The sequence below is a fragment of the Oryctolagus cuniculus genome, chromosome 17 (assembly GCF_964237555.1).
Source record: "Oryctolagus cuniculus chromosome 17, mOryCun1.1, whole genome shotgun sequence".
Classification (NCBI taxonomy): Eukaryota; Metazoa; Chordata; class Mammalia; order Lagomorpha; family Leporidae; genus Oryctolagus; species Oryctolagus cuniculus.
The window spans coordinates 52301848-52314372 of NC_091448.1; the positions used below are offsets into that span (position 1 = coordinate 52301848).

General features: G+C 51.4%; 1 protein-coding gene across 4 annotated transcripts in view; it reads left to right on the plus strand.

Annotated features, from left to right (window-relative positions):
- Window positions 1-12525, plus strand: part of DNAH2 (dynein axonemal heavy chain 2) — a 119860-nt gene that overhangs the window by 39515 nt on the left and 67820 nt on the right. For all 4 annotated transcript variants that reach the window (XM_051825206.2, XM_051825208.2, XM_008270771.4 and 1 more), the window contains 8 exons: window positions 5563-5709; window positions 7769-7925; window positions 8499-8738; window positions 9019-9207; window positions 9407-9554; window positions 11039-11231; window positions 12059-12259; window positions 12346-12502. In XM_051825206.2, coding sequence (XP_051681166.2) covers window positions 5563-5709; window positions 7769-7925; window positions 8499-8738; window positions 9019-9207; window positions 9407-9554; window positions 11039-11231; window positions 12059-12259; window positions 12346-12502 — 1432 coding nt within the window. The remainder of the gene's footprint in view (window positions 1-5562; window positions 5710-7768; window positions 7926-8498; window positions 8739-9018; window positions 9208-9406; window positions 9555-11038; window positions 11232-12058; window positions 12260-12345; window positions 12503-12525) is intronic.

Here is a 12525-nt window from a genome sequence, read left to right on the forward strand (position 1 = left end):
AGAGGCTCAGATTTAACTTGAGTTTTGTACTTTTTCCCCCCAGATGGTAGCCTGTCAGTCTCATATATTGAACTACTATCTTTATAATAACAAATTTCCAAGTATATTTGTCTCTTTTTGGGATTCACTCTAGTTTGTTCCAGTATCTTTATCTATTCATGTACAAGGAACCAACTGTTATTTTTTAAAGTTTTATTTATTGATTTATTTTTATGAAAGGCAGAACAACAGAGGGAGAGTCAGAGAGACAGTCAGAGAGAGAGAGAGAGAGAGAGAGAGAGAGAGCAAGCTTCCATTTACTGATAAGCTACCCAAATGCATACAACAGCCAGGGCAGGGCCAGACTGAACCCAGGAGCCCAGAACTCAATATAGGGACCCAAGTACCTGAGCCATGACCTGCTGCCTCCCAAGGTGTGCGTTAGCAAGAAGTTGGAACTGGAAGTGGAGCTGGGACTTGAATCTTGACACTCCAGTATGGGATGTGGGCATCTCAACTGCTGCACCACAATGCTGGCCCCTCAAAATGATTTAATTGTTGTCCTCATTACTCTCCTTTTTCTGGTTTTCTGGCTATTTTTAATATTTATATCCCATAAAAATTTTATAATCCATTTCTTTGGTTCCAAAAATAGTCCCATTCCTATTTTTATAGGAACAGAGATTGGATTAAATTTATAGGTTAACTTTAGAAGAAGGCACATCTTTATGATTTTAGTTCTTTCTTTCCAAGAATAGCACTTTTTCTTTCAATTTATTTAAGTTCTACTTTTTGCCCATATGTCATTTGTTCTATATATATAAAATTCCTGGTATTTTATTTTTATTGTTTTAATTATGCTTGGTCTCCTTTCCTTCAAGATAATGTCTAACTGTTTAAAGGTTTTATATTGGAAGACTTTGATTTTTATGTTAATTTTTTTACTCAGCCTCTTTTACAAATCTTATTATTGAAAATCTTTTTATTCCTTTGAAAAATTTTTATTATGAAACATGCATACACAGAGACATGCTTAAAGCGTATATGTTCAGCTTAAACACCCTTGCAGCTACCACCCACGTCAAGGATAGAAGGAACCTTGCCAGCATCCAGACCCCTTCCCCCGCCCCGGCCTTGATCATTTTTTCTTTGGATTGGTGGTTAGTAGCGCTTACAATTTAGAAAGACCTTATATAAAAACCCACGTTCTAGTTTCTCTTGAAAAAGAAAATGCAGCCAAATGGGCCTGCATTCCCATATGGCCACAATTGCCTGTGGCTCTGTGGCCGTGGCTCCTTCAGATGGAGCGCGCGCCCTTTCTCTCAACTGTAGGCCAAGTGTCAGTTGCTGCTTATCACCACGCTTGAGCTACACTTGCCTTGGAGAGAGCTCAATTTCTATACTTTGCTCATGGGTGCCCTGAGTTTGAAGTGCTTGTGGGATGAGCGAGGGAGAGAGATGGAGGAGACCCTTGGGCTTAGGAGGCTACTTCAGAAAGCATTCATGAGGGCTGACATTTGGTGCAGGCGTTAAGATGCTGATCGGGGCCGGCGCCGCGGCTCACTAGGCTAATCCTCCACCTGCGGCACCGGCACACCGGATTCTAGTCCCGGTCGGGGCGCCGGATTCTGTCCCGGTTGCCCCTCTTCCAGGCCAGCTCTCTGCTGTGGCCTGGGAGTGCAGTGGAGGATGGCCCAGGTGCTTGGGCCCTGCACCCCATGGGAGACCAGGAGAAGCACCTGGCTCCTGCCATCAGATCAGCGCGGTGCGCCAGCCACAGCACGCCGGCAGTGGCAGCCATTGGAGGGTGAACTAATGGCAAAGGAAGACCTTTCTCTCTGTTTCTCTCTCTCACTGTCCATTCTGCCTGTCAAAAAAAAAAAAAAAAAAAATGATGCTGATCGGGACATCTAGATCCTATATTGGAGTGCCTGGGTTTGAGTCCTGGCTCCACTTCCTATCTCAGTTTCCTGCAATAGATGATGGCTTGGGTGTTGAGTCCCTCCACCCAGGTGAGAGATCTGGATTGAGTTTCCTGCTTCTGGTTTTGGCCTTGTCCTTCCCTGACTGTTGTGGACATTTTGGGGGTGAACCAGTGGATAGAAGGTCTCTGTCTCTCTGCCTTTCAAATAAATAAATAAAATTACTTAAAGGTCATGGGAAATGGGATTAAGAGATAAATTTGTTCATAATAAACATTTTCCTTTTTCCTTTTCCTTTTTTTTTTTTTTAAAGATTTATCTTATTTACTCAAAAAGCAGTTACAAAAGAGGGAGAATCTCCTATTTGTTGGCTCACTCCCCAAATGACTACAATGGTAGGGCTGGGCCAAGCTGAAGCCAGGAACCAGGAACTCCATCTGGGTCTCTCATGTGGGTGGGTGGCAGGGGCTCTAGCACTTGGGCCATCCTCTGCTGCCTTCCCAGGTACATTAGCAGGGAGCTAGACTGGAAGCGGAGCAGCCATGGCTTGAGCTGGTGTTCCAGTATGGGATGCCAATGTGGTAGGCAAAGGCTTAACCCACTGTGTCACAGACCCCAGTATGCTTTGTCTTAAAAAAAAAAAAAAAAAACTTTTGAGAGAGAGAGAGAGAGAGAGAGAGAGATCTCCCACCTACTGCTTTACTCCCCAAATGTCTGCAAGAATGGAGACTAGACCAGGCCAAGACTGGGAGCTGGAAAGTCAGTCTGAGTCTCCCACAAGGGTGGCGGGTCCCAAGGACTTGAGCCATCTCTGCTGCCTCCCGGAGTCTGCATTAGCGGGAAGCTGGATTCAGCAGCCAGGTTGAAATCCCGACTCCCCTTCCACTCCCATTAGCTTTCTTCTGATGCACATCCTGGGAGGCAGCCGATGGCGACTCAAGTACCTGGGCCTCTGCATCCGCAAGGGAGACCCAGACTGAGTTCCAGGCCCCTGACTTTGGTCTGACCTCATCCCTGGCTGTTGTGGGCATCTGGGGAGTGAACCAGTGGATGGAAGATCCCTCTCTCTCCAGGGTCTGTGGAGGAGGAAGTAGGGATGGGAGAGGACTCGCAGGCAGGAAGAAAGACCAGGGGTCAGTGGCCTGAAGGGTCTGGTGTGGCCAGAGGACAGTGGCTGGGGAGCAAGCGGGGCTCAGCTGAGGGGTCTGATGGGAGGGGCTGTGAGCAGCACCAAGGCTGGGGTGCAGGGAGGTGAGGGTCCCTGGGTGTGTGGTGGGGAAGCTCGCGTACAACCAGGGCAGCGTGTGCAGCTCCAGACATCCATTCTCTCATTTAAAAAGGAAAAGAATCAAGTGGAAATAATTTTCATAGTCAACTAAACCTTCCTAAAATATCATTTCAATACAGAATCAATATAAAATTATTGATGGGATATTTTCTTTTTTTTTTTCATACAAAGCCTTGGTTTTCCATCTCTTTCTCCCGTTTCTGAGAGGTTTTTGTCAACTTTATCTTAAACTTTAAAAAAATTATTTATTTATCTATTACATAGTTATTTATTTAAAGTCATAGTTATAGAGATAAAGGGAGAGACGGAGAGAGATCTTCTACCTGCTGGTTCACTCCCCGGATGGTTGCAACAGCTGGGGCTGGGCCAGGCTGAACGCAGGAGCCAGGAGCTTCAGCTGGGTCTTCTACGTGGGTTCCAGGGTAGCTCATGTACTTGGGCAATCTTCCACTGCTTTTACTAGGCCATTAGCAGGGAGCTGAATTGAAAAGTGGAGCAGCCAGGACATGTGCTGGTACTCATATGGGATGGAGGCATTGCAGGTGGTAGCTTGACCCATCATGCCCCATACTGGCCTCATACCTTTTTTTTTTTTTAAGATTTATTATTTACTTATTTATTTGAAAGGCAGATTTATAGAGAGACAATCTTACATCTGCTGGTTCACTCCCCAAAGAGCCACAACTGCTGGGACTGGGCCAGGCTGAAGCTAAGAGCCAAGAGTTTCATCCAGATCTCCCATGTAGGTGGCAGGGGCTCAAGGACTTGGGCCATCTTCCCAGGCACACTAACAGGGAGCTGGATTGGAAGTGGAGCAGCTGGGACTTGAACTGGCTGCTCATATAGGATGCTGGTATTGTAGGCTTAACCCACTTCACCACAAGACTGGCTCCACCTTTATTTCTTTTTCTTTTTTAAATTAATTAATTTATTTGAAAGGCAGTTAGAGGCAGAAGCAGAGAGAGAGAGAGAGAGAGAGAGAGAGAGAGGAGAGAGAGGAGGTCTTCTATCTGCTGGTTCACTCCCCAGAAGGCCGCAACAGCTGGAGCTGTGCCAATCCAAAGCCAGGAGCCAGGAGCAGCTTCACTAGTCTCCCACACGGGTGCAGGGGCCCAAGCACTTGGGCCATCTTCTACTGCTTTCCCAGGCCACAGCAGAGAGCTGGATTGGAAGTGGAGCAGTCGGGACTGGAACCGGCGCCAATGTGGGATGCTGGCACTGCAGGCTTTTACCTGCTATACCACAGCGCGGGCCCCTCCCACCTTTCTTTTGATTTTTTAAAATTTCCTACTTTTTAAAAAGATTTTATTTATTTATTTAAAAGGTAGAGTTACAGTTAGAGAGAGGGAGAGACAGAAAGGTCTTCCTTCCGTTGGTTCACTCCCCAAATGGCTGCAATGGCCAGAGCTACGCTGATCTGAAGCCAGGAGCCAAGAGCTTCTTCCCGGTCTCCCATGTGGGTGCAGTGGCCCAAGTGCCGGGGCCATTTTCTGCTGCTTCCCCAGGCCATAGCAGAGAGCTGGATTGGAAAAGGAGCCGCCGGGACTAAAATCGGTGCCCATATGGGATGCTGGTGCCATAGGTGGAGGATTAATGTAATTCGCCATAGTGCCAGCCCCCTCCTCTACTATTTTTGTAACTTCTTTTAAGGTTTCTTTTAACAGCATTTTGTTTCTTAAAATTTTATTGGACAGGCACAAGACAGATATTGAGCAGGTATCTATCTGCTGGTTCACTCATCAAATGTCTGCAATGGCCAGGGCCAAAGCCGGCAGTTCAATGTAGGTCTCCTATATGGGTGTCAGGAACCCAACTACTTGAGCCGTCACCACGTCCTCCAGGACACTGGAGAGAGGAGCCAGAGCTGGGAAGCCGATCCAGGCACTGCAGCGTGGGACTTGGGCATCCTAACCGCTAAGCAAAGCACCTGTACTCTAGCATCTTGTTCTTGTTTCTCGTGTTCCTGAGGATGTTAGTGAGAGTTCTGTGTGTCCTGCTGGGGGTGACCTGGCTTCTTGTTCCCCTCTAGTTGCTCGTTTTGGCGTCCACCCTTTGTTGCTGGCGAAGATAGAGACCAATGTCTGTGAGCCCCACCGCCAGCTTAGGGCTCCTGTTCTGCTGCCTACCCGCCTGCTTCTCGCCTTCCCGCCTCTTGCTATTGTCTCCTCACGCTCAACACCCACAGAAGATCCCTTCACTGTTGTTTTGACGGTTTGGGGCAGGAGAAGAATTAAGCATGTCCCGTGTGCCTTCTTCCCCCTGCAGGCCCTTCCTCATTTCCTGCCTCTCCCTCTCTTTGAGCTGTGCAGGCCACCCGCTGGCTCCCCCGCCCCCAGCAGTCCCTCAGCGGCTCCTCTCTGCTTCCTCTCAAAGGACCCTCCTGATCCTCTTCGCGGAGATCGACTACTGGGAGCGGCTGCTGTTCGAGACTCCCCATTATGTGATGAACGTGGCCGAGCGGGCCGAGGACCTGCGCATTCTGCGGGAGAACCTGCTCCTTGTGGCTCGAGACTACAACAGGTGGGGCCGTGGACCGGTCCTCCGGGTGGCCCTTATCCCAGCCGCTCTCGGCTCCTCCTCCCTGTCTTGTCTCCCTGCAATGTTGTCTGCTTCCTTCAGTTCCTGTCCTTTTCAGAGATGGAAGTGGCTTCCTATACTACTGCTGGTGGCCCCATTTCCAGGGTAGGGCTCCTTATCCATCTGCAGTGGTTCCTGAACCATGGAGGTTGTCTTCTAGCTGTATGGTAGACAGCAGAACAACTGTGTCCCGTCCTGCCCCAGAGGGTGCTGGGGCAGTATATACTGAAGGTCTGGGTCATTTCTCTAGGAAGGAAATGGGGAAATGCCCCCCCGCCTTTAAAGATTTTATTTATTTATTTGAGAGACAGAGTTACAGACAGTAAGAGGGACAGACAGAGAGAAAGATCTTTCATCCACTGGTTCATTCCCCAAATGGCTGCAATGGCTGGAGCTGGACCGATCCGAAGCCTGGAGCCAGGAACTTCTTCTGGGTCTCCCACGTGGGTGCAGGGGCCCAAGCATCTAGGCCATCTTCTACTGCTTTCCCAGGCCATAGCAGAGAGCTGGATTGGAAGAGGATCAGCCAGGACTAGAACCGACACCCATATGGGATGCTGGCGCCACAGGTGGAGGATTACTGTGCACAGTGCCGGTCCCCCAAATGCCTTTGTACTCATCTCTGCAGGGAGGCTATGATCTGGGTGCTGTCAGTGTGTTTGGGCCAACAGAACAAATAGCACTGACTTGTTTACTTATTAACAACAGAAATTCACTGTTCACAGCTCTGAAGCCCAAGTTCAATTGTTGGCCTACTACGGGGCATCTTCTCACTGTCTCCTCATATTGTGGAAGGGACAAGGGAGGGCACTGACCCCATTCATGAAGGCTTCACCCACATGATCTACTCACCCCAAAGGCCTCACCTAACACCATCACCTTGGGAGTGAGGATTTTAACCTGTGGATTTTGGGGGCACACAAACATTCAGGCCATAACAGAGAACTTTCTTAGCCCAGCACAAGTTCAAAGGGGTGGAACCAGAATCTTTTTTTTTTTTTAAGATTTATTTATTTGAAAGTCAGAAGAGTTAGAGAGAGAGAGAGAGAGAGAGGGAGAGAGATCTTCCACCACTCATTGATTCACTCCCCAGATGGTCATTACAGTCAGTGCTGGGTCAGGCTGAAGCCAGGAGCTTCTTTCAGATCTCCCACATGGGTGGCAGGGACCCAAGTACTTGGGCCGTCTTCTGCTGCTTTTCCCAGGCCATTATCAGGGAGCTGGATGGGAAGTGGAGCAGCTGGGACACAATTGGTGTCCATTATGGGACATTGGCATTGCAGGTGGCAGCTCTGCCCGCCATACCACAGCACTGGGCCCAGAGCCAGCAGTCTTGTTTGAATGTCTCAAACCACAGTGTCTGATATGGCAGCCTCCAGCCACATGTGAATATCTCCATTGGAATTAATTGGCACAGGCTGCATTGCAAGGGCTTCAATGCCACGGGTGACCAGCGGCTGCCATATTGGACAGCAGATGCTGTAGAAGGTTCCGTCATCGCAGAAAACTTTTTGGAGGCCGGCGCCGTGGCTCACTAGGCTAATTCTCCACCTTGCGGCGCCAGCACACCGGGCTCTAGTCCCGGTCGGGGCGCCGGATTCTGTTCCGGTTGCCCCTCTTCCAGGCCAGCTCTCTGCTGTGGCCAGGGAGTGCAGTGGAGGATGGCCCAAGTGCTTGGGCCCTGCACCCCATGGGAGACCAGGAGAAGCACCTGGCTCCTGCCATCGGATCAGCGCGGTGCGCCGGCCGCAGCATGCTGGCCGCGGCGGCCATTGGAGGGTGAACCAACGGCAAAGGAAGACCTTTCTCTCTGTCTCTCTCCCTCACTGTCCACTCTGCCTGTAAAAAAAAAAAAAAGAAAAAAGAAAGAAAGAAAGAAAACTTTTTTGGAAAGCACCAGTCTAGGGTCAGGGACTTTGAGGTTTCTCCACCAAGTTTGCTGGCGCAGAGGAGGGACTCTCCAGGGCTTGTCCCCACCAGCCGTGTATCCTCTTCTGCCCAGGATTATTGCCATGCTGTCCCCAGATGAGCAGGCCCTGTTCAAGGAGCGGATCCGATTTCTGGATAAGAAGATTCACCCTGGACTCAAGAAGCTTCACTGGGCCTTGAAGGGGGCCAGTGCCTTCTTCATCACAGAGTGCCGTATCCACGCCAGCAAGGTAAGCCGTAGCTGTCAGACCGGAGAGGTCTGTGAGGCTGATGGAAAGGCTGGTGTGTGTGGAGTTAATTCCTGGGTCCTGGGTGGTGATGGGGAGATGGGAGTAGTGCAAAAGAAATCAGGTATTAGGGGAAGGACTTTTTTAATTAATAAAGTAATTTGAAAGGCAGAGTTACAGAGAGAGAGAGAGAGGGAGAGAGAAAAAAAGAGAGAGGAAAAGAGATCTTCCATTTCTGGTTCACTCCCCAAATGGCCACAACAGCCAGGTCTGGGTAATTTCATCCTGGTCTCCCCATGGGTGGCAGGAGCCCAAGTACTCAAGTCACCATCTACTGCCTCCCAGGCACTTAGCTGGGAGTTGGATTGGAAGTGAGCCAGAACTTGGACAGGCACTCTGATATGGGATGCCATTGTTTCAAGTGGTGGCTTAACCTTCTGTACCACAAGACCCACCCTACGAGGATGGACATTTTTTAACGTCAGCAGCCCTAGCTGGTGGTCAGGTGGGAGAGTGTTGTTAGCCTCAGTTCTCTTCCCAAGCCGAAGCTCCTCCATGGGTGGGATCTGCCTCCAGGTTCAGATGATCGTGAATGAGTTCAAGGCCTCCACTCTGACCATTGGCTGGCGGGCCCAAGAGATATCGGAGACGCTGCTGGTACGAATTAGTGGCAAACGGGTGTACAGGGACCTGGAGTTTGAGGAGGACCAAAGAGAGCATCGGGCAGCCGTGCAGCAGAAGTTGATGAGCCTGCACCAGGACGTGGTGAACATCTTGACCAACTCCTATGAAGTCTTCAAGAATGACGGCCCTGAGGTAGCGGTCTTGAGGCCAAGGCTTCGCGGTTGGAAAAGCCCCGGTCTCCCAGTGCCCTCAGACAACTCTCTTGCCCCCGCTCCCGTTTTTACCCAGTGTGTGCTGCTCCAATCTCAAGCTCAGCCACCCTCAGCCCTTCAAGCTTCTCCCGCAGGACTCAGTGGCTGCCTTTCTACCAAACCAGCTTGCTTCTGTCCCTGCTGGCAGATTTCCGTGTCCTAGGGCCTCCCCTGTGTTCCCCGAGGGGTTCTCCTCCCCGCACACGCTGCTTCCCCACCAGATCCAGCAGCAGTGGATGCTCTACACTGTCCGGCTGAACCACATGATGGAGGATGCCCTGCGCCTGAACGTGAAGTGGTCGCTGCTGGAACTGTCCAAGGCCATCAACGGGGATGGAAAGACCACCCCTAACCCACTCTTCCGAGTCCTTGTCATCCTGCAGAATGATGCGCAGGGAGGTGTGGCCCAGGTAGGGACCATTCTGCCCTCAGCACCCCCAAATTGTCACACCTTGTCCATCAGTTGCTCCTGATCCCTAAACTTGGTCCTTGGCCCTGACTTTCCCTGAAGGCCTCCAGGCGTGGTTCTGAGATGTTCAGCCCCCCTAGTCCAGAGCTTTGTCTCCTCCATGGGCCACACTGAAGCTTTCTTGGTTGTGTTCCCTGCAGGTGGAATTCTCACCCACTCTGCAAACTTTGGCAAATGTGGTCAATGACATTGGCAACCAACTCTTTTCCACTATCTCCGTCTTCCGCCACCTCCCTGAAATTCTCATCAAGCGCAAGTTCCACCGCGAACCCATCCATATAATCGTGGGTGAGTGGGCATTGGGGGAGGCACCAGGTGTCGGACGTACCATCGTCTTAGGAATGAGCAGAGCTGGGAGGAGAGTCCAGGGCTGTTTCGAGACACACGGAGCCATCATTGTCATGACTGCTGGAAGACACAGTCAAAGGACCAGACTGGGGGCCAGCGCCATAGCTCACTAGGTTAATCCTCCGCCTGCGGCGCTTGCATCCCATATGGGCGCCGGGTTCTAGTCCCGGTTGCTCCTCTTCCAGTCCAGCTCTCTGCTGTGGCCTGGGAAGGCAGTGGAGGATGGCCCAAGTGCTTGGGCTCTGCACCCCATGGGAGACCAAGAGGAAGCACTTGGCTCCTGGCTTTGGATCATCATAGCTTCGGCCGTAGTGGCCATTTGGGGGGTGAACCAATGGAAGGAAGACCTTTCTTTCTGTCTCTCTCTCTCACTGTCTAACTCTATCTGTCAAAAAAAATAAAAATAAAAAAAAATAAAAAGGTGGGGGCCAGAGTGGGAAGGGGATGAGATTAGATGATTGATGCCCAAGGATTGGGGTTTGGAGTGGGATTGAGGAAAGACAAGATCCCAGTAGGTGAGGCCTCTGATCCCATGGAAGAGACACCAAAAGCCATACTTTTATTTTTCTGCCTCCTCCTTTGTTTTCTTTTTAAAGATTTATTTATTTGAGAGGCAGAGTGACAGAGAGAGAAGGAAAGGGAAAGAGAGAGTGAAAGAGAAAAATATATCTTTTTCTTTTTTTTAAAGACTTTTATTATTTATTTATTTAAAAGGTGGAGTTACAGAGAGGCAGAGATAGAGAGAGACAGAGAGAGGGAGGACTTTCATCTGCTGGTTCACTCCCCAAATGGCTGAAACAGCTGGAGCTGGGCCGATCCAAAGCCAGGAGCCAGGAGCCTCTTCCAGGTCTCCCACAAGGGTACAGGGGACCAAGGACTTGGGCCATCTTCTACTGCATTCCCAGGCCATAGCAGAGAGCCAAATTGAAAGTACAGCAGCCGGGACTCAAACTGGTGCCCATGTGGGATGTTGGCACTGCAGGCAGCAACTTTACCCCCTATGCTGCAGCTCCAGCCCCCAAGAAAGAGATTTTCCATCTGCTGGTTCACTTCCCAGATGGCCACAAAAGCCAGGGCTGGGCCAGGCCAAAGCCAGGAGCTCAGAATTTCATCAAAATCTCCCATGTGGGTGGTAGGGGCCCAAGCTCTTGGGCCATCTTCTGCTTCTTTCCCAGGAGCATTAGCAGGGAGCTGGCTGGGAAATGGAGCAGCCAATATGCTGACCTGGGAGACATGGGATGCTCAACCCACTTGCACCTCGATGCCTTTCCCTTTCTCCTTTGTTTTCCAAGGCTTACACTGAAGCTGTGTTTCCTTGGGGAGTTGGTGTTGGAGCAGAAGATCTTGGACAGTTTCTAGGGGCCGGGTAGAAGCGTGGCCTGGGGTGGGAGTCCGTGAGAATCCTTTTTCTGGGGCCTTCGCAGAGCGGGATGAGGACATTAAGAAGATCCAGGCGCAGATCAGCAGCGGCATGAACAACAACGCCAGCCTGCTGCAGAGCTACCTCAGGACCTGGGACATGTATCGGGAGATCTGGGAGATCAACAAGGACTCGTTCATCCGTCGCTACCAGCGCCTCAACCCCCCAGTCTCTTCCTTTGATGCCGACATTGCCCGGTGAGGGGGAAGCTGCGGGTGGAGGAGGAGGTGGGGGCGGAGACCCCGCAGGGGCCTGGGGGCGGCGAAGGTGGAGTATGTGTCCTCAGTTACAGAAGAGTGGGATCCAGGGCCTTGGGCCTGCATTCCTCAGGAGAAGGGGTCAGGGAAGAGCTGGACCAGGTTGAGAGGAAAAGTGATTGGGGGGCTGGCGCCGCGGCTCACTAGGCTAATCCTCTGCCTGTGGCGCCGGCACCCTGGGTTCTAGTCCCGGTTGCCCCTCTTCCAGGCCAGCTCTCTGCTGTGGCCAGGGAGTGCAGTGGAGGATGGCCCAGGTGCTTGGGCCCTGCACCCCATGGGAGACCAGGATAAGTACCTGGCTCCTGCCATTGGATCAGCATGGTGCACTGGCTGCAGTGCGTCGGCCGAGGCGGCCATTGGAGGGTGAACCAATGGCAAAGGAAGACCTTTCTCTCTGTCTCTCTCTCTGTCTCTCACTGTCCACTCTGCCTGTCCAAAAAAAAAAAGTGATCGGGGGAGCACCGTGGGTTCTGTCGGGAAAGAAGAAATGCGCAGGGCCTGGAGGATGCAAGAAGTGAGCACTGTGCTCCAAGAGGGCAGATTGGAGTAAAACCGAAGGAGATTCTTACCTTCCGATCTTTGTTTTTTAAAAAAAGATTTATTTATTGATGGGGCCGGCCAGTGTTTGGGAAAATGACACAGTCACAACAGCTGACCTGGAAAGCCCCTGGGGGTAGAGCTCTCTAGAGCTGCTGCACCGGGCCGAGTAGGGGCAGAGACCTGTCCGTGAGGAAGAAACATCCTGGGGGGAACTGGGGCCCTTACAGCTACACGGAGGTTGCCAATAACGTGCAGAAGGAGGAGACCGTCCTCAACATCCAGTTTGTGTTGCTGGACTGCTCGCATCTCAAGTTCTCGCTGGTGCAGCACTGCAACGACTGGCAGAACAAGTTCACCACTCTGCTCAAGGAGATGGCGGCCGGGCGCCTCTTGGAGCTGCACACCTACCTGAAGGAGAACGCAGAGAAGTACGGGCTCGGCAGGGGCGGGCACGGGGCGGGGGCGGGGGGCACCGTGCTCCCCACCGACCAGTGTGCTCCTTGCCTGCCTTCAGAATCAGCCGCCCACCCCAGACGCTGGAGGAGCTGGGGGTCAGTTTGCAGCTCATGGACACCCTGCAGCACGACCTGCCAAACCTGGAGTCTCAGATTCCTCCCATTCACGAGCAGTTTGCCATTCTTGAGAAGTACGAGGTGCCAGTTCCGGACAGTGTGAGTTCCAGCAGTGTCTGACC